Here is a 26,996-nt window from a genome sequence, read left to right as displayed (position 1 = left end):
AGAGACTGGTGAGTGTGTGTGAGACAGAGAAAGTGATTATGAGAGTGAGGAGCCTGTATATGTAAGTAGAACACGGGAGTGGGAAGCCTGTGTGTGTGTATGGCATGAGAGAAACTGTTCAGGAAGGTGATTGGTGTGTGTGTCAAAGACTGTTTGGGAGATGATTGGTGTGTGAGAGCCAGAAACTGGTCATGGGGACATGACTGGTATGGTGTGTGTGTGTGTGAGAGACATGGGCCCTAAGGAAGAGGACATGAGTATAGAGCTTAGCTTCTGCTGTGTGCTATGGCCTGCATGGAAGAGGAGTAGGAGAGCTGCTGGAGGGGGGTAAGTAAAGGTGGCTTTTTAAGTTTATTTTTCTTGATTGACTGCCATTTTAATTATTTAATATTATGTGATGTGCCTGCTTTTTTGAAATATTTTATTGGTGTTTGGAGAATTTTAAATAATTTTTATGAGTTTTTAATTGTTGGATGTTGTTCTCTTCATAGCTGTTTTGAAACATTTACTCTGCTTATTAGTATAGTTTTACAATTATTTCTGTGTGGGGATCTATAGCTGCTTGCTAGTTCTGTTTTCCTAATAAGAGGTGTATTGGTTTTTAGGGCCTGATTTAATATTTGTAGTGTTGCCTTTTCATAGATAGGGTTGCTCCTGTTTGAGTGTATTCCATAATACAGGTATAACTGTGTGCAGATTAGTTTATGTGCATTACTACAGGTTCTGTGTCTGTTACCAAGATGAGATATTTTACTAGCATGTAAGCATTTGTATCAGTCTTATTTGTTGTGTTTTCTCAAGAGGACATGCATTGGTGGTAAACTGCTGTCTTTTCATAAGTAGGGCTATTGAGCCTGGAAGTAGAAGGAGTTTGAGTTGCTGTTACTGAGATGACACCAGAACTAGAATATCTTTTTTTGTAGGGTGAGTTGTATGGGGAATGTCATAATTCTGCTTTATATCCATTATTGTGGGTCAGGGGGGGTTCCCATGGATGCAAACTGTACTTTTACATCTAGCCCCATGACGATCATGGGTCAGTGTGTCATGCAATTAGTGAACCAATCTCTAGAAACAGGCTCTTTTCCATCCTCTCTCAAAAAAACCTCCATATTACCGATCTTGAAAAATAAATCTAAGGAAGACTTTGACCTCAGTAATTACAGACCCATTGCCACATTAACATCTCTGGCCAAATTAATTGAATCAGCAGTACTATCCCAACTATCAGAGTATCTATCAGACAATGACATATTACATACAAACCAACATGGATTTCGTAAAGGCCACTCCACCGAGACTCTTCTTCTGACTTCTTTTGATTCTGTATTTCGGGCTTTTGACTCTTACACAGATCACATTATTGTTTTCTTAGATATATCTGCAGCATTTGATACCATTGATCACCAAATCCTTATTTCCATTCTTAAATCTATAGGTATTACAGGCACCGTATTACAATGGTTCATTTCATTTCTGACCGTATTCAACAAGTTACTATAAATAATCATTCCTCCGATACATACTCCATTGCATCAGGTGTTCCACAGGGTTCTTCTTTATCTCCTATTCTTTTCAATATCTATCTGTTACCTCTCTGTCACATACTAGCCTCACTAAACATATAATTCAAAATCTATGCTGATGATATACAATTCATGGTGCCATATAACATCTCCTGGTCCCATACATTATCTTTAGTATCATTATATCTCACAACCATCGATACCTGGCTTTCCCACAACCGTTTAAAACTAAATCCAAATAAAACAGAAATAGTTCACCTTTCATCAATAACTGATTCATCTATAGGCCCCCCTTCTCAACTTATATTTAATGGAACAACTATCCCCATATCAAAATCAGCAAAAAACTTAGGCATAACTATCAATACAGACCTTTCTTTAAAACAGCATATATCTGCATTAACTAGGAATTCTTTCTACAAACTTCAACTCTTAAAACGTCTACGTCCTCTACTTTTCTTTCATGACTTTCGGACTATTCTTCAATCACTCATCTTCTCCGGACTGGATTACTTTAATTCTCTATACATAGGTCTCCCAGAAAACACACTTCACTCACTTCAATTAATCCAAAATGCAGCAGCACGTATTCTAACAAATTCTTCAAAAAAATATCATATCACCCCAATACTTCAATCTTTACATTGGTTACCAGTCAAATACAGAATACAGTTTAAAATTCTATCCATTATACACTCTCTCATTCATACCCCTAACTCAGTTACTTTATGCACCATCCTCCGCATTTACAAACCCACCAGACACCTAAGGTCAATGGACAAAAATCTTCTTGATATTCCATCACCTCGACAAGCCCGTTTAGATATTACCAGAAAAAGAGCTTTTTCAGTCATAGGCCCCATTTTATGGAATTCATTACCAGACTCTATCAGATCCATATCCAATTCCAAACAATTCAAAAAATCTTTAAAAACACATTTATTTCAAATCGCATTTCACATACCACCCACCAAATAATGCATCATATTCCCAGTTTTGGCACCTGATCCCGATTCTTTTACTTGTTTACTGATTTGTTTAAATTACCTATTTTTTAATTTTATTTTATGTTAATGAACAATTTTTGTAATTTTTATATCTTCTATAACTAAGTTATTTTTAAGTAACCCTTATTTTTTTAGTTTTATTAGTTAGTTTTTATCTTTATTTTATTTGATATTTGTAAACCGTTTTGATTAAACACTGTTTGTAAAGACGGTATAGAAATATTTTTAAATAAAATAAATAAATAAATGCATGTGAGAACCATCTGTCAGGTGTGTCCCGACAGAAAAAAGGTTGAGAACCACTGCCTTAGCATATGTGCAGACCTGAAGAGTATTTGAGGCCTGATGCGAGGCACGCGGTGTTGCCTCTCGGATGGTCAAAATCCCACTGTTCCTCAAATTTTTATAGGATGGCTTGAATAAAGGGTTGGCCCTTAACTCCTTGAGATCCAGGTAGCAGCTCTCTCCTGTTTCAGGAACAAGGTGAATGGAACCTGCCTGTCAGTGCATCCGGTCATGACCTGTTTTCTGAAAAGGGTAAAACACCTCCGGCCGGTTCCCTTGTGAAAATTTAATCCAGTATTGGAATTTTTGGCAGGGCCCTAATTTTGGCCACTGTGTAGTCTTTCCTTGCGCTTATTAACCCTGAAAATGGTGTTCCTGGTGGCGATATGCTTGGCTCATCGCATCTCTGAACTACAGGCATTGTCGTGTCGGGAACCATTCCTCCGGATCACTCCAGGAGCGTTCCAGCTTCATACCATTCCATCCTTCTTGCCCAGGTAAAGTTTTATTTGAATCAGTCCATTTCATTGCCATCCTTAGATAGGCACAAGGACACAGAAGAATGCCGCCATTTAAACGTCAGTAGGCTTTTGGTGCGGTATCTGGAAGTTTCAAAACCGGTGTGCAAGATGGACCGCTTGTTTATTCTTTACGGTGGAAGGAAACAGGACAAACCAGTTTCGCGGGCTACCATAGCTCGCTGGATCAAGAAGGTGGTCACGGGAGCCTGTGTAGAGGCAGGAAAGCCATTACGCTTTCAGGTTAAGGCTCATTCCACTAGGCCTCAGGCAGTATCCAGGGCGGAAGCTAGACTGCTGTCTCCCGTGGACACCTGCCAAGCAGCGACTTTGTCCTCCTTTCACACTTTCTTCAGGTTCTTTCGCCTGAACGTTCAGACCCGAGAGGATGCAGCCTTTGCAAGGGTGGTAGCAACTGGACCGTGGGCAGCCTCCTGCCCCTATCGGGAGTAGCTTTTGTACATCCCATTGGTCCTGAGTCTATCTGGTTACAGGCTAGGAAATGGAGAAATTACTTAACCTGATAATTTAGTTTTCCTTAGCATAGACAGATGAACTCAGCATCCCACTCAAGGCTGGCCAAAAACGGTGCCAAGGAATCGTCCATGAAATGAATATGAATTCAAAGAGGTTACGGGTAAGCCGTCATCCTATCCCTAGATCCAGGGCATCTATAATCTTGCTGGGATTCAGCATTTGCTTGGTTGAGTACAGTTACAGTTATCTATTTTTAATCAAGTTTTTTCATTAGTATGTCCACAATGGCTTTTCAAGAGAATACTGAAGGGCTAAAGTCACTGCAGGGGTGTATCTAAGGGGATGTGAGCTTTGAAACCTGACTCTTTCTCCATCTGCTAGCAGGGGAGCATATAACCCATTGGTCCCGAGTCCATCTGTCTATACTAAGGAAAATGAAATTATCAGGTAAGTAATTTCTCCATTATGGCTGGCTTGTTTTATTCTCATTATTGTCCTTGGGCTAGTAGTGTATAATATAAATGATAGCATTCAGAATTATGCAAATTGGGCAGCACAATTGGCTTGAAAATCTCATTGCAACTATCTTAAGTAATACAGTATTTATTAGAAGAAATGGAAAGTATATGTAAAGTTGCTGTTGGCAAGAGTATTTTTTATTTTGTAGTTTTGCTTAATTTTTTTAGTGATTAGATGTTGAAAATTTAATAGGAAAATATTGATTTTTTTTTAAATTGTTTTTCAGCCTGATTTTAGGATAGCTGCAACAGGAGTTGTGCTGGATTTGGATAAATCAGTAACAGTTGTGAAGAAATTAAAACTAATTGGCCACCCATACAAAATCTTCAAAAACACTGCTTTTATTAAGGTAAGCATATAGATGTTTATGCTAACTGAAAAGACAAATTGAACAAAATTATTATCTTTTGATTTTCAGAATTTGTATGAGGTATTCCAAAAAAAAAAAAAAGGCCTCAGACAGGTTGTCAGCTTTTCTCTATGTACATTTCCCTGCTTCCGCCAAACTAGAAACTGGTTGTATGATGCTTATTAGATACAGATGCCTCCTCTGTAGGAGATGGGAGCCACTTCTGAAATGGTGCCAGAGATACCAGACAATTATTAGGTAAAGAAACAGTCTGCAAACATGAGAAAACAAGTACGAGCATATAATCATAAAACAACTTTCCATTATTGCATATTCAGGCTCAAATCCAAGGTGCAAACAGGACTACAATTTGCTCCAGACATTTTTAGATTGCTTTATAAAAATGTAAGTTGTAGTCCATTTGTTTCTTGAATTTCTAACTTAATATTCAATAAAAGAAGATTGATGGATTTCAGGAAGCTATTCTATGCTTAATAGTATGATAAGCTATTTGAATAAAAATCCCTCTATTTCCAGCGGATAAAAACAATTCACTGGATCTCTGAAGCAACAGCTAGAGAGCCAGGAAAGCCCTCACATAGCATTTCCCATTCTTGGATGCTCTCAAGAGTCCTTTGGAGTGAGTTCTGCTAACGTGGGTTAGGGGATGGCTAGCCAGAGAGAAAAAAATGGTGTGGAAGAAGAAGGTATGAAATCGTGCTTAAGGAATGGGATGGCAAGAGGAAGAGTGTGGGGAGAGGAAGAGCGACGACAATAGTAGGGTTATGAGGAAAGTGTTTTGGGGGGGGGGTTAATAAGAGGAAAGAGAAGGAGAGAGAGTGTAAGATTTTGGTATCTTTGGATGGGTGAGGGATATCTGTCCCTCATTTATCAGTGTAAGGATTAGAGGAATATTTTGGATAAGGAATAAGATGCAAACCCAATAACTTGTAAAAAAAAAAACAAAAAAAAAAACCCAACTTTGAGGTTTGCTATATCTAAGCATTCTGTGATAAAGGGGATAAAAGTATGGAAGTGAAGCATTTTCCACCTACTGTATATACTTAGGCTGCTGTTGTAATAGAGTTTGAAAGGAACAGATGTCTATAACCCTAACAGAGTGCCCTTACTCAGACACAGTAGTGAGGCATGGAAACAGTATTGTTACCCCCTTCCTACAGGTGGTTTCCTTTGACTAGGGTCTGATCGCATTCCCACGGGTAGTTCTGACAGATCTTATTGTCACCCCTTTCTGTGGTGCCATTTCTGTGTTTGGCTGCCATTTTGGACCTACTGCAAATACTATAGTAAAAAAAAAAAAAAAAAAAAATAAATATATATATATATATATATATATATATATATATATATATTTTTTTTTTTAAATGTAAAAAGAATTCCAGAACTATTTGCAGAAAGCTTATTGGATTTAGTCCTGTTTTTCACACCTCACAGGGAATGTTTAACTCGGCCCTGGAAGTAGCAAAGTTTGAAGGTGCAGCTATCCGCAGTGTAAGTGGCGTCCGAGGTCAGATCAAAAAGGCACTCCGAACTCCAGAGGGTGGTTTCAGGGCCACATTTGAGGACAAATTACTAATGAGTGGTAAGTAGTACTGTTCTTACCCCTGGCTAGGGTATCAGAAGCTGGTGTATCGTGCATTCCACACAGCAGAAGGTTTGCCTCTCAGCAGGGCACTGGTACAGTATAATAAAATGGGCTTTATACCCCAGGAGCTTTTATTAGCTGTAACTGAGCCTTGCAGTTAGGCAAATGATACCGTTGGGAAGAGGAAGCACTGTGGATGTGTGCACAGTATGTGTAATAGGAGATCCATGTTCAGACAGTTTTTCTGACTAAGATTGGCACTGAGCTGGACAAGCCGCAGAATTTGAAATTCCTGCCATGCCAATTGTCGTTCACTTTTCCGAGTCAGTTTTATAGCCGGATAAATCTAAGGCTTTCCGGGGCAGGGATAATTTACCCAAGTAACTTACCTAGATACCGCCTGTATTCAGTGTTATCTGGCTAAGTTATGCAGGTAAGTTTAAGACTGCTCTCTGGCACAACCAAAGTTATCTGGATAACTTGGATTTTATCCAAGTATATTCAGTGAGATGTATAGCCAGCTTCATCCAGCTGAATATGAGTAAAGTTATCCAGATAATTTTACCTGCTCATTGTATTGCTGAATATGGACCTTTTATGTGTATAAAAAAATATCAGTTGCATATTTCTGATGGCTGCACCACTCAGCTACCACCCTATTTGCTCACCTTCTTCGAGTACTATTTCAGCAGCTCTCTTGGTGCCATCCAAATGGTTCAGCCAATAGTTTTCTTGTTGGGTATTGCAGATGTCTTACTATTGAGCAATTGTGCAATATACAATTAGCATGTCTGCCAATTGTAGATAAGTGTTTCAATGCATGGAGATTGGTGATTGGGATTGCATTGTCCTCAGACATGGCATTTAGGCTGAAAAATGATTTGTGCCTGTTTTCTCTAGGATTTATCCTTCTGGTTCTCTGAGGACAAGCAGGATGGTACTCCTCACACATGGGCGACATCAGTGGATGTAGCCCAGCACAGAAGTTTGATGTCAAAGATTCTAGAGCTTACAGCATGCCCTACTGAGCATGTGCAGCTGTAGTCATCACTGCCCTTAGGAAGAATCTCTGTCTTTTTTTTTTCTTTTTTTTTTTCCCCGCTGCGGAGCCGTATGGTCGTGGGAGCCATGTCTCATGGTATTCAGCTTTGTTCTCTCTCCTCACAGTTTTTGTAAGTGATTTTTTTTCTAGAGCTGTAGCTGTTTTCTTTCCTTTACCTTAAGGTAGTTTTATTTCTTTTCCTTTTTATTCTTCTGTCTGCCAGCCACAATGGTGGGCCTTAGTCGCTGGTAGTTTGGCAGAGTCTATTTCTATCCCTTATTAAAGAAAAACAAAAACTGCTCCGGCAGTTTAGTAACTGTGTCCCTCTCCTTGCTCTGCTTTTGTACCTTTGTCAGGTGCTGGCAGGACTGACTGAATACAGTTCATGGGTGATCCGTGTAGGCTGCTGAGCCTTGGGACTCATCTTATTTCTGCCCGGGCAGGAGTTCCATGCTGTTTCACTGGATTGTGATTGATGGAGGTTCAGACATTGCAGAGATAGAGGACCACACTGTTCTGTGGGGGGAGCTCATACTCTCCACATTGAAAGGAACATGTCTCCATGAGCAGGAGCCCTGAATGACGTAGCCTCCCTCCTGCTTGCTGGTGATGGCAGTGCAGTCTCCTTATGAGAGAGGGTGAGCATGAGCCTGGGCAAGCAGTTTGCTGCCACACTTTCGGTCACAGGCCCAGTAACGGTTACCCATGCACATCTGTGACCAGCGCGCCATTGATCTGGCGCATTGATTTCAGGACCATGTTGGGGATCAGGACTGGCATTAAGCATGGTGAACCTTGATGCCATCAAAGTGCCGGGGCCAGGGGCGATTCTATCATGAGGTAGGATGAGGCAGCCACTTCAAGCAACAGAATTTTGAAGTGGCAAAAAGTGCCCCTTCAAAACATCTCTACCGCAACCGCTGCCTCACCATGTCTCCAGAATCAAACATCAGATCAGGCAGGGATAAACCAAACCCCTGCCTGATCCATTCAGTAACCAAACCCATCCCTAATCCTGGGCAGCAGGAGGATATGAGACTACTTCCCAGCTGCAGGAGATGATGGGATAAACGTGACTCCTGCTGCTGACACTAAGGCTGGTGGTGCTGAAGAAAGGAGCCACAGTTCGCCACCACCACAGGTCAGGCTGGCAGCGTTGAAGAAGGTAGCTGCAGGCTGCCACCAGAGCAGAGGCTGGCAGGGTCATAGAAGAGAGCCGCGGGCCACCACCGGAGCTTTGGCTGGCAAGGCCAAAGAAAAAGGAAGGGCACAATTATGAATGTGAGATCTGCTTTTGTGTGTATGTGTGAGGAGGCGGGTGCTTATGTGTGTGAGAGGAGGAGGGTGCTTCTGTGTGTATGTGTGAGGAGGAAGGTGCTTCTGTGTGTGTGTATGTGTGAGAGGAGGAGGGTGCTTCTGTGTGTGTGTGTGTGTGTGTGTGTGAGAGGAGGAGGGTGCTTGTGTGTGTGTGAGAGGAGGAGGCTGCTTCTGTGTGTGTGTGAGAGGAGGAGGCTGCTTCTGTGTGTGTGAGAGAGGAGGAGGCTGCTTCTGTGTGTGTGTGTGTGTGAGAGAGGAGGAGGCTGCTTCTGTGTGTGTGTGTGAGAGAGGAGGAGGCTGCTTCTGTGTGTGTGTGTGTGTGTGTGAGAGAGGAGGAGGCTGCTTCTGTGTGTGTGAGAGAGGAGGAGAGTGCTTCTGCTTGTGTGTGTGAGAGGAGGAGGGTGCTTGTGTGTGTGAGAGGAGGAGGGTACGTGCGTGTGTGAGAGGAGGAGGAGGGTGCTTCTGTGTGTGTGTGTGAGAGGAGGAGGGGGTGTGTGTGAGAGGAGGAGGAGGGTGCTTGTGTGTGAGAGAGGAGGAGGGTGCTTGTGTGTGTGTCTGTGTGTGAGAGGAGGCGGGTGTGTGTGTGAGAGGAGGAGGAGGGTACTTCTATGTGTGTTTATGTGTGAGGAGGAGGGTGCTTCTGTGTGTGTCTGTGAGAGGAGGAGGGTGTGTGAGAGGAGGGGGGGGGTGTGTGAGAGGAGGAGGGTGCTTGTGTGTGAGAAAGGAGGAGGGTGCTTGTGTGTGTGTGTCTGTGTGTGAGAGGAGGAGGGTGCTTGTGTGTGTGTGAGGAGGAGGATGCTTCTGTGTGTGTGTGTGAGAGGAGGAGGGTGTGTGTGTGTGTGAGAGGAGTGTGTGTGTGTGTGAGAGGAGTGTGTGTGTGTGTGTGAGAGAGGAGGAGAGTGCTTCTGTCTGTGGCTTTGCATATCTGTAAGAAGGAGGGTGCTCATGTGTGAAAGGAGGATTCTTTTGACTGTGGCTATGCGTGGATATGACTCAAGGAAGATGTTTCTGTCTGTATATGTGTGTGTGTGAGAAGGAGGGTGCTTTCGTGTGTGTGTGTGTGTGTGAGAGAAGTGTACTTCTGTGTGAGAGAGAAGGAGGGTGCTTTCGTTTGTGTGTGAGAGAAGTGTACTTCTGTGTGTGTGGTGAGAGAAGAGGGTGCTTTCGTCTGTATGTGTGTGAGAGAGGAGGTGCATGCTTTCGTCTGTGTATGTGTGTGAGAGAAGTGTACTTCTGTGTGTGTGTGAGAGAGGAGGGTGCTTTCGTCTCTGTGTGTGTGTGAGAGAGAGAGAAGGAGGGTGCTTTCGTCTCTGTGTGTGTGTGTGAGAGAGAAGGAGGATGCTTTCGTGTGTGTGTGTGAGAGAGAAGGAGGATGCTTTCGTGTGTGTGTGTGAGAGAAGGAGGATGCTTTCGTGTGTGTGTGAGAGAGAAGGAGGATGCTTTCGTGTGTGTGTGAGAGAGAAGGAGGATGCTTTCTTGTGTGTGTGTGAGAGAAGGAGGATGCTTTCGTGTGTGTGTGTGTGAGAGAAGGAGGATGCTTTCGTGTATGTGAGAGAGGAGGATGCTTTCGTGTGTGTGTGAGAAGTGTACTTCTGTCTGTGTATGTGTGTGAGAGAAGAAGGGTGCTTTCGTGTGTGTGTGAGAGAAGTGTACGTCTGTGTGTGTGAGAGAGAAGGAGGGTGCTTTCGTCTGTATGTGTGTGTGTGAGAGAGAAGTGTGTTTCTGTATGTATGTGAGGGAGAAGGAGGATGCTTTTGTCTCTGTGTGAGAAGTGTACTTCTGTATGTGCGAGAGAGAGAAGGAGGATGCTTTCGTGTGTGTGTGTGAGAGGTGTACTTCTGTCTATGTGTGTGAGAAGGAGGATGCTTTTCATCTGTGTGTGTGTGTGTTGAGAGAAGTGTATTTCTGTCTGTGCAAGAGAGAAGGAGGATGCTTTCGTGTGTGTGTGTGTGTGAGAGAGAGAAGTGTACTTCTGTCTGTGTATACACAGGTGTTCAAGTGTTCTCCCTCCCTTCCTTCCTCAAACATACACAGAAGCATCCTCCTTCTCTCTCACACACATACACACACAGAAGTACACTTCTCTCACATACACAGAGACGAAAGATTCCTCCTTCTCTCTCACACACATACAGACAGAAGTACATTTCTCTCTCACACACAGACGAAAGCATCCTCCTCCTCTCTCACAAACATATACAAACAGAAGTACACTTCTCTCACACAGAGACGAAAGATTCCTCCTCTCTCACACACATACACAGACAGAAGTACACTTCTCTCACACACACAGACAGATGAAAGCATCCTCCTTCTCTCACACACATACGAAAGCACCCTCCTCTCTCACACATATACACAGACAGAAGTACACTTCTCTCTCACACACACACACACACAGAGATGAAAGCATCCTCCTTCTCTCTCACACACCTTCAGAAGTACACTTCTCTCACACACACACACACACAGATGAAAGCATCCTCCTTCTCTCACACACATACGAAAGCACCCTCCTCTCTCACACATATACACAGACAGAAGTACACTTCTCTCACACACACACACACACAGATGAAAGCACCCTCCTCTTTCTCACATACAGACAGAAGTACACTTCTCTCACACACACACACACACACACACACACACACACACATGAAAGCATCCTCCTTCTCTCTCACACACACGCGGACGAAAGCATCCTCCTTCTCTCTCACACACACACGGACGAAAGCATCCTCCTTCTCTCTCACACACACACGGACGAAAGCATCCTCCTTCTCTCTCGCACACACATACACTTCTTTCTCACACACACACACACAGATGAAAGCACCCTCCTCTCACACACACATGCACAGAAATAAAATAAAATGGAGGATGTCATAATGCTTCTGTGTCGTTCCATAGTGAGACCGCACCTTGAAAACTGTGTGCAGTTCTGGTCACTGCATCTCAAAAAGGATATAGCTGCACTGGAGAACGTGCAGAGAAGGGCAAACAAAATGATATGGGGCATGGAACAGCTGTCCTATGAAAAAAGGCTAAAGAAGTTAGGGCTGTTCAGTTTGGAGAAGAGACAACCTAGGTGGGATATGATAGAAGTCTACAAAATCATGAAAGGACTTGAACAAGTTAATGTAAATCGGTTATTTACTTCCTCAGATAATAAAAGGACCAGGGGGCACTCCGTGAAGTTAGCAAGTAACTCGTTTAAAACAAATCAAAGAAAATTATTTTTCACTCAACGCATAAACTCTGGAATTAATTGCCAGAGGATGTGGTTTCAGCAGTTATTGTTACTGGGTTTAAAAAAAGGTTTGGATAAGTTCCTAGAGCAGGGCTTCACAAACCTGTCCTGGGGACCCACAGCCAGTTGGGTTTTCAGGATATCCACAATGAATATGCATGATATAAATTTGCATATTCTGAATCTCCATGGTATGTAAATGTATCTCATGCATATATTCATTGTGGATATCTTGAAAACCCGACTGGCTGTGGGGTCCCCAGGGCAGGTTTGGGAAGCCCTGTCTTAGAGGTTAAATCCATAAATTGCTGTTACGGTAATTAATAAGCAACAGTTACTTGTGATCTATCTAATGTTTGGGTACTTGCCAGGAGGTAAAACAAAGGAGATAGATACCAAAAGTCTTTTTCAAAAATTTATTGCGGTGGAGACGTATTTTTAAAAAAACTGCCCGACTCAGGCAGAGTTTCGCCACTTTTTCAGCAGCTGCCTCAGGGGCTATAATCAAATTATAAAAACATGGAGATTAATAATACAAAATTAAAAAATTGAAAACCATTAAAAAATTAATAAACTATACATACATATACAGACATATAAAAGAAATCATTAAAATGGTGACATGGTTCTGAAGGTACATATGAGCAATCCTACAACATCAGACATTTATCGATTAATTTAAGGTTAAAATTTACCTATATGTATAAAAGTCGACCTGATAAAAAGATGGGGTTCAATAAATAATCAAAAAAAATAAACATTGTTTACTGTTTATTTAAAAAAACTATTAATTGAAGAAAAACCATATTAGTATTCTAATATATAAAATTATAGTCTCAATACCTCATATGTATTTCCATTATCGGTAGTTATTACCTCAAATACTCGTTTGGACTGTCAACCATTCGAAACAGATCAGGTTAATGATGCAATATCATTTTGAACATATCTGCAGTGGGCGCATATCTGTAAAGATATTTAATGCATTGAAATCTGGAACATGATTTTTTGAAAATTGCTATATTGAACTTAAAAAACTAAAAATGTTGAATCAGATAACTAAAAGCAAAGGAATAACTAAAATGTAATGCAAATAAAAGGTTCTTAATGCGCTTGACTGGTGTTAACTTTGACTTGTTTTTTGGATACTTGCCAGGTACATGTGGCTTGGATTGGCCACTGTTGGAAACAGGATACTGGGCTTCATGGACCCTTGGTCTGACCCAGTATGGCATTTCTTATGGATTCTCCCATGGTATCTCAAGGTGACTTAATGGATTTTGGTGCTCGGACCATCTCTTTGTGTTTAATGGATCAAAGAAGGGTTGCAAAGAGACTAAGAGTACGATTGCTTAAAGGAAGCAATAGTTTCGGCCTATATTTGTAAAGGTCAGTCTATCCCTGAGGGATTGTGGGCGCATTCCACTAGGGCTCAGGCAGCCTCCTGGGCAGAGTGTCAGTTAGTGTCGCCGCAGGAGATTTGTTGACAGCAACTTGGTTCTCTTTGCACGCTTTTACTAGACATTACCGTTTGGATGTCAGGACCCCAGAGGAGGGCTCCTTTGGTGAGAGTGTGCTGCGTGCAGGTCTTTCGGGACCCCATCCTGTGTAGAGGGGCTTGGGTACATCCCACTTGTCTGGGCTGATCTGGGGTATGAACAGGAAAGGAAAATTGGTTCTTACGTGCTAATTCTCGTTCCTAGACTACCACAGCTCAGGCGAGACTCCCGTCCCATTATGATTATTTTTTGAAAGACCTCTCCTGATTCTGGATGCTGCTGGTGATGCAGAATTTAAGTTTTGTGATGCAGAATAAAATCATATATAGTTATCAGTTTGTTGGAACTCGAAATTCCTTTTTTCTTGGCCGCAGTTCAGGGGTCAGTTTGGTTGAGAGTTCCAACTTGTTTCCCAGCTCACTTTAGAGAGAGAGATCCTTGAGGTTTGGGGTTAGACATCTTGGCTTGCGTACAGGTCAATTCTGAGGGACTGCAAGTGGCATTCTCGGTTATGTAGCAGTGCCTTAAGGCTTGGTTCTCTGTCTCCATCTGCTGGTAGGGATGAAAAATCCACTTGTCTGGATTGATCTGTGGTATTCCAGGAACGAAAATTAGCAGGTAAGAACCAATTTTCCTTTGCTTTCCTGTAACAGGTATTTTCCGAGGATAGCGGGTTGATAGTCCTCACAAAACCCACCCGCCTACCCTGGGAGTTTGTTTCTCCATGTATTAGCTATATTATGGACTGAGGGACTCTGCCTAGAGGGCAGGGTGTTGACTACAGCTGCACATGCTCAGTAGGGCATGTTTGAAAGTTCTAGATTCTTTGAGATCAAAGTTCCATGCCGGACTCCATCCGATAATGTCTCCCATGTGTGAGGATTAACATCCTGCTGTCTTTGGAGAACACCTATTACAGGTAAGCAGCTCTGCTTTATCATGGCTTCAAATGGGGTCCTCTTGTCTCTATTATGCAGTGTAACCATGTTTAACTATATATTGATTTCTCAGTTACTTGAGGAATCCTTGCTTAGTAACTCTTTCATTCCAGCAGCAAATTCTGTGCAGCCAAGACTGACTGGGGATTCTGTGGATTGAGTATTCATAATCCTTTAAGGGAAGAGGGGAAATTTTTGGCTCTCTGTTAAATGACACCTAGTAGATAGACTTTAACTCGTTACGGAGGAAGCCCTGGACAATATGATCTTGGCAAAAGACTGTTGCTGTAATGGCTGGGTTAGGTAAGTTGGGACGGGATATAAAAATAGGTGGGGGAGGGAAGCCTTGGAGTTTGGAAATGAAGGCTCATGGCACTGTAGCACAATACAAGCAAATTCCGATTGAACTAGAAACTCAAGCAGGAGGAAATAACTGGGTCATAAAAGAGCTAAGCAGTTTTCTTCTTTCTATAGATATTGTCTTCATACGTACATGGTATCCTGTCTCCGTGCCATCCTTGTATAATCCAGTAACCTCCTTGTTGAAGCCAGTAGGTGAGAAAGAAAGCTGGACAGGGATGAAGACAACGGGACAACTACGTCATGAACTAGGAATCAAACTAGTGCAAAACAAGGATTCCCTCTATAAGGTATGACTGAGCCACATATACCCAACACATACCTCCAACACTTAACTTTACAGAATAGACGTTGATTACTTTTTCATGAAGTTTTGGTCTTGTGCCATGAACGCAATAAAGTTTGCTGACGTACCATGCCCTTTCCGTATAGCTCCAGCTATAGTAAAATTAAAACATGTGAAAAAAGGACTTACATTTGCGTAGATGCCTTTACATTAGCAGCTGATAGAGGTTACAGTTTATTTATTTGTCATATTTAATATTCTGCAAAATCCATTTACATCATCAATACGGATCACAATTATAGACTCAATGTTTAAATTTCAAACAAAACAAATATAAATATAGAATAAAATCAGTATACAACATTACTGAAAGTGCTCTGTCATGCTAAAACAATAATACAGATGGATCTAGTAAAAAAATATTCATCTACTAAACACCATCAAATACTTGCTTAAAAACATTTAACATAAGAAATGCCATACTGGGTCAGACCAAGAGTCCATGAAGCCCAGTATCCTGTTTCCAACAGTGGCCAATCCAAGTCACATGTACCTGGAAAGTACCCAAACATTAGATAGATCACAAGCTACTTTTGCTTATTAATTACTGTAATAGCAGTTTATGGATTTTTTATTACCTTTCAATCAAAATTCAAGCATCCAACTTGTCATGAAAAATTACTCAAAAAGAAACATGAAACAATAGAAAAACAAAGCATCAAAAAATACAGTTCCTGAACATACCCAGATCAGTCCAGACAAGTGGGTTTTGCCTCCCTGCCAGCAGCTGGAGTCAGAGAACAAAACTTTGAGGCGCTGCTACATATCCGAGAGTGCCACCTGCAGTCCCCTCAGTATTCCTCTGACTCCAACACATGGTAGAGGTGCAAACCTGCAGCCCGGGAAAAAAAAGAAAAAAGAAGAGAAGAAGAAAGTTTAGGGCTGCAGAGAAGACGCCAGAAGCTCCCTGAGGTATTTGGCCCCTTCGTGGACCATCTCTCAGGTGGAGCCGGGCAACCGTGGGGTTGGAAACCTCTGTTTGGGCTTCGTCCATAGCTTACCGGAGTGGTCCGATAGCCAGGGGACTGGCTCCCTTGGCCCCTTGAGGACCCCCTTGCTTCATCCACCACGCCTGTTCAGGGAAGTATTCCTGTTCTGTTATTTATTTGTTTAAAAAAAAAAAAAAAAGACAAGAAACAGAGTGAGGGGCAAGAAGGCCATTCTGAGGCTTGGTGGTGGAAGGACCTTGGATAGCGGAGGCTTTCGGTCCTTGCGGTGATGTGGGAGGGCTGTTTGGCTCTGTTTGCTCTGCGACCCGGGGGTCCGGGGTTCGCAGAGGCCAGCACAGAGTTGGGGTTTTCTGGGGCTGTGGTGTGGCTCGAATTTTTCCCGTGCGCCATCCATCAGTGAGGGCGGCTGCAGCCTGTGCAGCTGTTCGTGTGCAAGCAGGAACGGCATTTCAGTTGCGGCTGCAGCTCTATGTGCTGCCTGCGCGCAGTTGATTTTGGCACGGGGGGAACGGTGCGGCGCTTTACTGAGTGGGTAGCCTAGTTAGGTCGGGTGCCATGCTGCAGCCAGCTGAGTTTTGGGCACACAAAAATGGCACCAAAGCCTCAGATGGTAGTGTGCCACGTCGGCAGGCCCTGGTCGGCGCATCTGAATGCCCATTCCCTCTGCATTCAGTGCGCAGCAGGGGAGGAAGGCTCTTTCTGCCGTGGCAGCAGGTAGAAAAAAAAAAAAATAAAGGTCTCCGGTCGGCGGCAGCCTGTCCCGCAGCAGATCATGGGCAAGGGCTCGCGATACCAGAGACGGAGATTTCCCCCACCCCTCTCTTCTGTGGCACAGAAGACTTCTGATGGAGGAGGGGATTCTAATTTCACTCTGCGGAGGCAGGGGATGAATGACCTGGAGGTTTTTTCCCCGGCATTTATGCTCCTCATGCTTAAGGGCTTCCTGGCAAGGAAGGGAGCCAGGGGGAAAGTGTCTGAAGGGAAGACCGCCTCATCCATGGATAAGAAGTCTAAAGTGGTGGCGTTCTACGGAGGGTCCGGAGATAACCTGCGCCGCCTGGGACTGCGTTGGGCGGATTCGGAAAAGGATCCCTGAGATGGGGAAGTTCCCTGTATGTACCAAGATCAGTCCAGACGGTGGGTTATGTCCCCCGTCCATCAGATGGAGTCAGACAAAAACTTTAGAGGGTGCTGTCACATAAGCCAGCACAACCAGTCTCCCTCTTCAGTATCTTTCTGACTCCAGCAGATGTGAGCAGGGGAACGGTGGTTCCCCAGTACATTACAATAGTACTCTTATGTCATTCTTTGTGTCTTCTTTAATCTTTCTGTGAGGGATCAAGTTTGTTATTTCAAAAAGTTTATTCATTCAAAAAAAAAAAAAAGCAATTTCTTCAGCCTGTTAGTCTTGCAAGCAGACCTGCTTCTTCCTCTTGTCTGCTGCTCTTCTTTTGCCGAACTGACAGGGTGAGTTGTTCTCTTTTATTTTTTCCCTCCTTACAGGGTAGGTTTGTTTTTCGGCGTTCAGATGTGGGAAGGGTGAAGTTCGCTTTCCTTCCTTCCCTGCCATGCCCTGGCCTGCGGCCCCGAGACGCACATTCCCTGGGGCCACCGCCTGCCGAGAAGTTCCATTCCCCGGCGGGCTCGCAAGGATCGGACGGCCGGGGGGGGTTCCCGGGTGGATTCCCCTTGTTGGTGCGACGCTGCCTGCCATGCGGTCCCCTCCCCCCCCCCTCCGCCGGCTGGCCGAGGGCGGCAGTGTGTTTAGCGGGGAGGGGATTTGTACCGCGTCCCTCCCCGGTGGGGAGGGCACCTCGCGGCCAGCGGACAGCTCTTCTTCGCGTGCTCAGGCACGCCTGGGCAGGCAGCCTCAAGGCCCGTTCCCGTCGAGAGCGGGAACGGTGGCCATTTTAGAGCAGGAACCGCTGGACCCGCGCGCTTTGGAGGAACCGCGCACATCGGAGGATGAGTCCAACGGGGATTTTTACCCATGCCGCCGGTCCTCGCCCCGGTTCCCTCGCTGCTTTTGGGTTCCCTGCGGGGGATGCTTTTAATAGACCAAACCCGTGCCCCTCTGCCTTTACTACAGATTTGTGCTCCTAAGGCACAACGCATATTTGGCCAGGATGCAGCAGCCACCAGACCTTAATCCAGGACCCCCGCCTCCCAAGTTGGCACAGACCCTGGTCCAGGGGGAAACCTCCATGGACTAGAACCTCCAGGGGGGGGCGGGGGCCTCCCAGCCTGCAACCGATTCTCCCCTCCCCCGGGGGAGGGGGGCGGTCTTGCCTATGGACCCGACCATAGAGGACCCACTCCTGGCGGATCAGACGGAAGGCGATGAACCGGAATTTCCATGTGGATGAGTTCCAGGGTTTGATGCCACACATTCTACAAGAGTTGGATATCGAGGCTCCCATCAGACCCGCCTGGCTCGGCTCCCTCTGGGAAGAAGGGGGACCCCGTTTTTGGCGGGGCTTTGTCCGCCAGCAAGAGTTTTCCCTACGCACCTGACGTTCCAACAGTTGTTATCCAGGGAATGGGGTTCACCTGAAGCGTCCCTCAGGGTCAGCAGGGCAATGGAGAAGCTATTTTCCTCTTCCGGAGGATTTCCTTGAATTGCTCAAGGTCCCGGCAGTAGACTCCGCGGTCTTGGCAGTCACCAAGCAAACGACCATCCCTGTTACAGGGGGCACGGTGCTGCGAGATAGCCAGGATCGCAAGTTGGAAGTTTATCTCAAGAGATTCTTCGAGCTCTCCGCTCTAGGTGGGAGGGCGGCTATCTGTAGCTCCTTGGCACAAGGAGCGGGCCTGAGATGGGTTCAACAACTACTCACCTCGCAGCAGCTTCCACCGGGGGAGACAAATCAGGCGGACATGCTAAAGGCTGTTATTGCCTATGGAGCGGACGCTCTCTATGACCTCCTCAGAGTTCTGGCCAGAGCAAGGTTTGTGGCAGTCTCAGCTCGACGGCTTCTTTGGCTGCGCAGTTGGGCGGCGGATACTTCTTCCAAGATGTGGCTGGGATCCCGCCCGTTTAAAGGAAAATTTTTATTTGGAGAAGATCTGGACCAGATCATCAAGGACCTAGGAGAAAATGCGGTACATAGGCTCCCCGAAGATCGTCCACGGTCCACGAGATCGTTCAATACATCCAGAAGTAGGTATCGCAGTCAACGCCGGTTCCGCACCACGAGGCAGCAGACGCCGCGGGCTCCTTCTCTCCGTTCACAAACCTGGACCCAGCCTTTTCGTGGGAGCAGGCCAGTCAAGGACGGAATGGCCCACGGTGTGGCCTCCAAGCCTCCTCAATGATGATGCCAGACTGACCCACTCTGCAATCCCCAAAATAGGGGGGCCGGCTCGCTCTCTTCTACGAGGAGTGGGTCTGGACCCACATCACCTGGCACAGGGGATGCCCCTGGACATGCCAGAATGGGTAATAGTCACTACGGATTCCAGCCTCTCAGGTTGGGGTGCGGTTTGCCAGTCAAACTCTATGCAGGGACAATGGTCGAAACCGCAGACGACCTGGCCGAGCAATCTCCTGGAGACCAGAGCGGTCCGGTTAGCGCTGAAGTCTTTCCTTCCTCTCGTTCCTCTCGTTCCCCATCGGGCAGTTCGGATACTCTCTGACAACGCGACCACGGTGGCATACATAAATTGCCAAGGCGGCGCTCGAAGTTGCCATATCTCCTTGGAGGCGGACAGGCTCATGGCATGGGCGGAACTCCACCTTGCCAGGTTCGCAGCCTCACACTTCGCGGGAGTGGACAACATCCAAGCGGATTTTCTCAGTCATGAATGGCTCGCCCCCAGAGAGTGAGAAACCGCCGAGGAGGTGATGCGACTTCTAGTACAGCAATAGGGTTCTCCTCACCTGGATCTCATGGCGACCACTAGCACCACAAAGGCAGCTCGCGTCTTCAGTCGCAGAAGGGAACATGGCGCCAAGGGCATAGATGCTCTACTCCTGCCGTGGCCTAGTCACATTCTTCTCTATTTGTTCCCGCCGGGGCACCTGGTGGACAGGGTCCTTCTCCGGATCGAGTCGCACCAAGGGCAGGTCATCCTAGTTGCCCAGAGGGGCCCCTTTGTTCTTGGTTCACAGACCTACTCAACCTAGCGATAGACGGACCCATCCGATTAGGTCACCTAGCGAATCTCCTCCGCCAGGGCCCAGTATTTCTCGACAGGGCAGATCTCTTCGGTCTTGCGGCTTGGGTTTTGAGAGGCACAGGCTAAGGTGCCGCGGTTATCCAGAGGCAGGGGTCTCGACCCTCCTTCATTCTCTTAAGAAGTCCACGTCAGTCGCCTAAATCCGGGTATGAAAGGTGTCCGAGTATTGGTGCACAAACCACTCAGTCCACCCACGGACGGCTTCTGTACCTCACATCCTCTCTTTCCTGCAAATGGGCCTAGAGAACGGTCTAGCCTACAACTCCCTGAGAGTACGGGTTGCGACCCTTGGATCCTTAATCCAAGGGGGTCAGGCACTTCCATTTTTTACTCGCACCCGGATGTCGTCCGGTTCCTTAAGGGGGTGAAACATTTGAAGCCGCCTCTTCAGGCTCCCTGTCCTTCATGGAACCTCAACTTGGTCTTACGGATCCTGGGGGGCCCTCCATTCGAACCTATGCATTCCGCTACCCTCCAGGATCTCACTCTCAAGGCGGTATTCCTCGTAGTCATCTCTTCGGCTCGTCATGTTTCCAAACTCCAAGCCCTCTCTTGTTGGGAACCGTACTTACGACTCACTGACTCGGGGGTCACCCTGCACACGGTTCCTTCCTTCTTGCCCAAGGTGGTCTCAGCCTTTCACATGAATCAGACGGTGGAACTCCCTTCGTTTTCGCCAACAGACCCTAGGATTCTCCAAGAGCTTAACGTTAAGAGAGTACTCGTGCGTTATCTGGAGGTCTTTAACGAGTTTGTTTGTCGGACCACCTTTTCGTCCTCTGGTCCGGTCCCAAGAAGGGGTCCTGGACATCGAAGTCTACGATTGCTCGCTGACTGAAGGAAGCTATTGTGGTGGCGTATGTAGGCGTGGGGAAGCAACCTCCGTTGAACGCCCTGGACCACTCTCTTCGCTCCCAGGCAGCTTCCTGGGCGGAGAGACAATCCGTCTCTCCTCAAGAAATATGCAGAGCGGCCACTTGGAAGTCTTTGCATACTTTTGCTCGGCATTTCCGACGGGATATCCAGTCCTCGGTCGGCTCCTTTGGCAACAGGGTAATTCGAGCAGGTTCATCCAGGACCCACCCTCAGTAGGGAAGCTTTGGTACATCCCACCGTCTGGACTGATCCTGGTACGTACAGGGAAAAGAAAATTATTCCTTACCTGCTAATTTTCGTTCCTGTAGTACCATGGATCAGTCCAGACGCCCTCCCTCAGATTCTTTTGGGCATTTGGGGTTGTTTTGCTGGGATCTCCTGCTCGATTTCCTTCTTGATATCTCTGGGTCTCTAAGACCGGTCTGTTCTGTGTCTATGACTTCAATTTCACAGTTCTCTTTGCAAGATTGCAGTTGAGTAAGACTCTGTTCTAGTTATAGTTCACAGATCTCGTTTTCCATAGTTAACTTGATCCCTCCTTCTCTCTTTTTATATGGCTTTGATAGTCTAGTTACTGAAGAGGGAGACTGGTTGTGCTGGCTTATGTGGCAGCACCCTCTAAAGTTTTTGTCTGACTCCATCTGCTGGACGGGGGACATAACCCACCGTCTGGACTGATCCATGATACTACAGGAACAAAAATTAGCAGGTAAGGAATAATTTTCTTATTCTGATGAGCCGCAGGAGGACCTTCTGGATCAGCAAGGGGTGGATATGGCTGTGACCCCCCCAATGCAGACTCTGATGGTGCTAAGGATGATCCTGATCCAGATGAGTTTCCGATTTCGGAGGGGGCGATCATAGGGTGGTCTGTGTAAGAGGGAGCTGCTGAGGCCCCTTATTCCCCAGGTCTTGGAAGAATTGGGGATTAAAGTAACTCAGAAGGAATCAGAAAATGATACAATAAGGTAATCCAGTATACAAATAAAATTTTTTCATCATTACATCTGTTCTTTTAAAATAACATAATAACTGGATCTAGCTCACATCTAGGGGAGGATGAGGCTGACAGTTCAAACATGCATCATTTATTTCTAAACAACCTTTAAACTCCTTAAACCTATCTAGGTATTCTGAGACTTATCCCTTAAAAAACAATCCAAGTGTGTGGGGTCAAGAAAAATAAATTTTTGTTTGGTTTGTTATCTAGCACTTACAAGGGAATTTCAAGAAAAAAGTAGCTCCTATATCTCGAGCAGCTTGCTTCAAAGAAAGAAACAGTTTCTTCCGTGCCTGCGTCGCACGGGAAATGTCTGAAAAGACCTGTATCTTTTACCCACAAAAATTTAAATTTTTATTTTGAAAATATTTAGAAAAGAACATATCTTTATCCTTTTTTAATGAAAAAATAACAAGCAATATAGAACTAGAGGCTATATTGTCCAGCAAGTCCTCTAAAAAAGTTGAGACCCCTGGACTTTCCAATGTATCTATACCACCCTCACAAACTTGCAAGGTTCTTCTTCTAGGCAAATAATGCAACTTTGAAATAATTGGGATTTTCTCCACTTCATAAGAAAGTATTTCTACTACATATTTTTTAAACAATTCAATTTCAGACAATAACCTGGAAATTGGAAAATTCAATAAATGTAGATTAAGTGATCTTGCTTCATTTTCCAGAGATTCAATTCTAGTATGTAGTACCATATTATCTTTAATGGAGGATATACTAGTAGCCTGCAAATTCTTTACTATGGGGTTCAAATTTGCTACTGCCTGCTCCACTATATCAGTCCTTCCATCTAGATTCTCAAATTTTTCCCTTGTTTCTACTGAGAAAGTGTGCACTTTAGAAATAGTATTAGTCAATTTCTTATCTACTTTTGTAATTCGTCTCCAAACATCTAACAGTGAGACATTTTTAGGTTCAGTATTATCCTCATCTCCTTGAGTACCCAATTCAAGAATTACTGTGGGACAACGGACTATTAGTAGCCTCGCCACCCTCAGATATTACATTCAAATGTATATTCCCCTCTGCTCTGCCCCCTTCTCCACTGGTGGTGATTTCATTCACAGAGGGTTCTATAACAGTGGTTCTAGTAAACCCTCCATCTTAGGTTGTAAGAGAGGTTGTGTGGACCGGGGGCTTAAGGAAACCCCTAAAATAGTTACCTTCTCCAACTTCCCCCACGTAGGACTCACCCATACGTATTATGGGAGAGTCCATAGGTCCATTTCTCCTTGACACTGGGGTTGTAGGCGAAGAGGAAAAATTCTTTGATTTTCGCTTTCTTCCCATATTAATTTTCCTCTCCCAGGGCGCGCCCCTTTGGCGCGTGGCTTCAGCTGCGCGCCGCTGGGGCCCTGATTTTATACAGTTCTGGGGGTGCCTTCCAATGATGTCGCCTCGGGTCCCGCCCACTCGGTCCGGGCCTCCTCGCCGAGGAAAGGAAATTTCACCTTCAAACTTTCTTGCAAGTAATCTCTAGGGCCAGGCTCTCCCCAGCACGCCGACCACCTCCTCAGCTCCCAGTTAGTGCGCTGCTGGGGCCCTGATTTTATACAGTTCCAGGGGCGCCTTCCAATTATGTCACCTCGGGTACCTGCCCACTCGGTCCGGGCCTCCTCGCCGAGGAAAGGAAATTTCACCTTCAAACTTTCTTGCAAGTAATCTCTAGGGCCAGGCTCTCCCCAGCATGCCGACCATCTCCTCAGCACACTGGGTGTTTTTATAGCGTCTACTGGTTTTCGTCAGTGTCCGCAGACAATGTCCGTCATGGATCCGCATGAGGTTTGCATCCTCTGCCTGGGGCCCTAGCTCGATGTCCATGGGTGCCGTCTGTGTGATCAGATGACCCACAAGGTGCATCGAGCACGCCTAGATAAGATGGAGAAACAATTTGGAGCCCCAAAGTCTGCTCCTTCTATTTCTGTCTGTGCCATCGATGCCAAGAGGTGGTGGGGAACCTTCGGATACGCTTCTCCTGGCTCTTCCTCTCACTAGTGCTTCAAAGGATCGAAGAGACAGTGATGGATCATCGATGTTCTCTTCGCTCTCCCGGACATTGGGATCTTCTGCTTCCTCGGCACCAGGGAAAGACCGGGCCGAGCACCGAAGAAGATCCCGCAAACATCGCCACAGTCTCCATCAATGCATGGCACCGGTTCCAGCACAGCATCGGCACCTGCCGAGCCATCTTCAAAGTGGCACCGGCCATCGGAGGCCCAATCCTCCAATGCCCCTGATAGTCCTCTGCGTTCCCCACAGACACCGGTGCTGGGTGCCGTGCCACCTCAGAGATCCAAGGAAGAGCCGGTAATGTCACGTCCCCCTCCATCAGTCCTGACCACTCCGGACTTTCAGGAGGAGTTGGACCGCAGGGTGCAGTCCACAATGATGAAAGAAAAGAAATAGATGCCTGTAGTCTTAAAACAATCCTTTATTGCAGTGGAGACACAAGGGTAGCCCGACTCTGGCCGAGTTTCGCCGTTTCAAAACGGCTGCCTCAGGGGCTTACAATAATCTTCTTGAATTCATTAGTTATATATCGACTAAGAATATAATGTGATCATATAAAGAGCTGTATGATCTCTTATGTTGCGTCTTGAAGCATTCGCGATAGCAGAACTCCACTAGCAAAGGCAAACATGTTTTTATTCATTTGCTTTTAACTTCATCTTTGATTTGTTCCTGGTATCTACCGGATCAAGATTTAACACACTGTAAGAATTAAAAAATTAAAAATTATTGCTTGCATTCACATGCAGTAAGGTTCACTATTCATTTATTTTCCAACATTATCTTTTTTACCGTTAACTCCTTATCGATTTGTGATCAGTTGAAAGACATATAACAGCTTGATAATAATGATACAAGATGTCAGTATCAATTTCAGAATGAAGTCATTCAGATTTGTAGTCTGACTAAAGCATGTGTTCATTTTTTATTTTTTTTTTTTATTTATTCTTGATAACTAAGGTAATTAAGATTTTTTGTTCCATAAGAATTGCATCAATACTGTTCACACAAGTGATTGATGAATTACAAGTGACAAGCCCGGATTCGGTGTGTTCACTCATATTCCTTCATCCTAGGAAATCAGCACAAGTACATAGAGCCAAGTTTCTGGCTCAACAAGGTACAAGATTTAGTTTGCCATCTTTACATATTTTTATTTCTTATTAACTATACACATTGACTGTCTCAATAATATATTTCAATTAATACAATTTCCATCTTTATAAATATTTTATTGTTTGTTACAAATCTTGCATGTATCAGCCATATGCTGTTTGATGAAGTGCATTGTGCATTGCAACAATCACTATAGACCATGTTCTTTGTAAGACTTGTTTCCACTCCGCTTTTTAATTGATGTTTCAGCCACAGTATCTGTACTTTCAAATACATAACTTCTTATGTAACATCATCATCTTATGTACACAAAACAAGCAGTGTCTCCATGTTTAAGTGTTTTTACTATTTAATATATTCTTTTGATATATTTTTTTATACAAATATTTATGTTTGTGTGCATTTTTAATTGTTTATATTTATGTGCCACAGCCCCTGAGGCAGCTCGGCAGAGCGAAACTCGGCCAGAGTCGGGCAAGTTCCAATAAAAGTCCATTTTTACCGATCCATCCTTTCATTCCTCTGTTGTTCGTCACATTGGATCGGTTACCGGTTTGCTTCCTTGGACCATCCCTAGTGCCTGAGACTCCACCCTCGATGCTAGCACCCCTGCTAGAGTGTCTGGACGTCCATGTGGGTGCCCTTCTGACACAACCGGTGCACGAGGGGGCCCTCGGTTCCCCAACTGCCACTGATGCCACCCACCAAGAGCGTTCCTGATTCTCGGGTCCTCCGAGGAGGAAGATATGTCCGGTACAGTGTTTCCCAGACCACGGTTTCCCGAGCCTGTGCAGGGTCCTTCCAGCCTACAGCGGCCTCCAATCCCCTCGATGCCAAAGGATCCGTTGATGCCTGTGGTCCCCTAGAGGCCTCCAAAGCCATCGGAACCCAGGGTTGCTACCCCTCACAGAACTTGCCCAGGGCATGCTGGTCCCAGGTAGGAGGAAGGGCCTTACGACCCTTGGGGTGATGACTCCACGGACTTGTCCTCGGATTATTCGGACGACCCCCCTCTCGGAGCCCTCTCCACCGGAGGAGTGGCACTTGTCTCCCCCCGATGATTTGTCTTTTGCGAGGTATGTCAGGGCAATGGCTGAAGCCATTCCCTTTCAGCTCCTTACAGAGGAGGATGCGCGGCATAAGATGCTGGAAGTCCTCCAGTTCGTCGACGCTCCTAAGGAGATTGTAGCAGTTCCTATCCACGATATTTTTAAGGACCTCCTCCTCCACATGTGGGAACACCCCATTTCTATCTCCCCCGTGAATAGAAAGGCCGATGCCACCTACTTGGTGCAACAGGCCATGGGGTTTGAAAAACAGCACCTTACCCACCAGTCAGCAGTAGCGGAGTCTGCTTAAAAAAGGTCCGGTGCTTCCACACCCATGCCTCCGCCCCGTCGAGTCGTGAGCAAAGGGAACTCTATGCCCTGGGTAGGAAATTCAGGGTGCCATTCTAAAACTTCCAAAACAATGCAAAGTCACTGTCTTCTAATACCCCCTTCGCCCGAGTGAATAGGATCGCAAGCAAAACGCCTCTACTTCCACTCTCCTAAAACACTCTCTTTTTTAATAATAAAAAAAAAGCGATACTTCCCTGAAGAAAAAGGTGGTAGAGGCTGCTCAGGATCTTCGCTGGAGGGGAGGGAGCTGTACTACCAGCTGTCATCCCCAGCGCCCAAAAGAGCACTTTTGGGGTTCCCAGCCCCTGCTCGTCCTCACCTTCTATCAGGGGGAATGGTCCCACCAGGACCTGCCAACCCCCCCTAGGAGGATAAAACCATCCCCCCTGATAGAAGGTGAGGACGAGC

The 26,996-nt window shown here is 45.4% G+C and overlaps 1 protein-coding gene across 7 annotated transcripts in view; it reads left to right on the top strand.

The window, feature by feature from the left end:
- Nucleotides 1-26,996, top strand: part of BMS1 (BMS1 ribosome biogenesis factor) — a 158,391-nt gene that overhangs the window by 121,463 nt on the left and 9,932 nt on the right. For all 7 annotated transcript variants that reach the window (XM_029609482.1, XM_029609483.1, XM_029609480.1 and 4 more), the window contains 3 exons: nucleotides 4,559-4,681; nucleotides 6,137-6,284; nucleotides 14,811-14,986. In XM_029609482.1, coding sequence (XP_029465342.1) covers nucleotides 4,559-4,681; nucleotides 6,137-6,284; nucleotides 14,811-14,986 — 447 coding nt within the window. The remainder of the gene's footprint in view (nucleotides 1-4,558; nucleotides 4,682-6,136; nucleotides 6,285-14,810; nucleotides 14,987-26,996) is intronic.

The sequence above is a fragment of the Rhinatrema bivittatum genome, chromosome 7 (genome assembly GCF_901001135.1).
Source record: "Rhinatrema bivittatum chromosome 7, aRhiBiv1.1, whole genome shotgun sequence".
In the NCBI taxonomy this organism is placed as follows: Eukaryota; Metazoa; Chordata; class Amphibia; order Gymnophiona; family Rhinatrematidae; genus Rhinatrema; species Rhinatrema bivittatum.
This window is presented reverse-complemented; position numbering and strand designations above follow the sequence as displayed.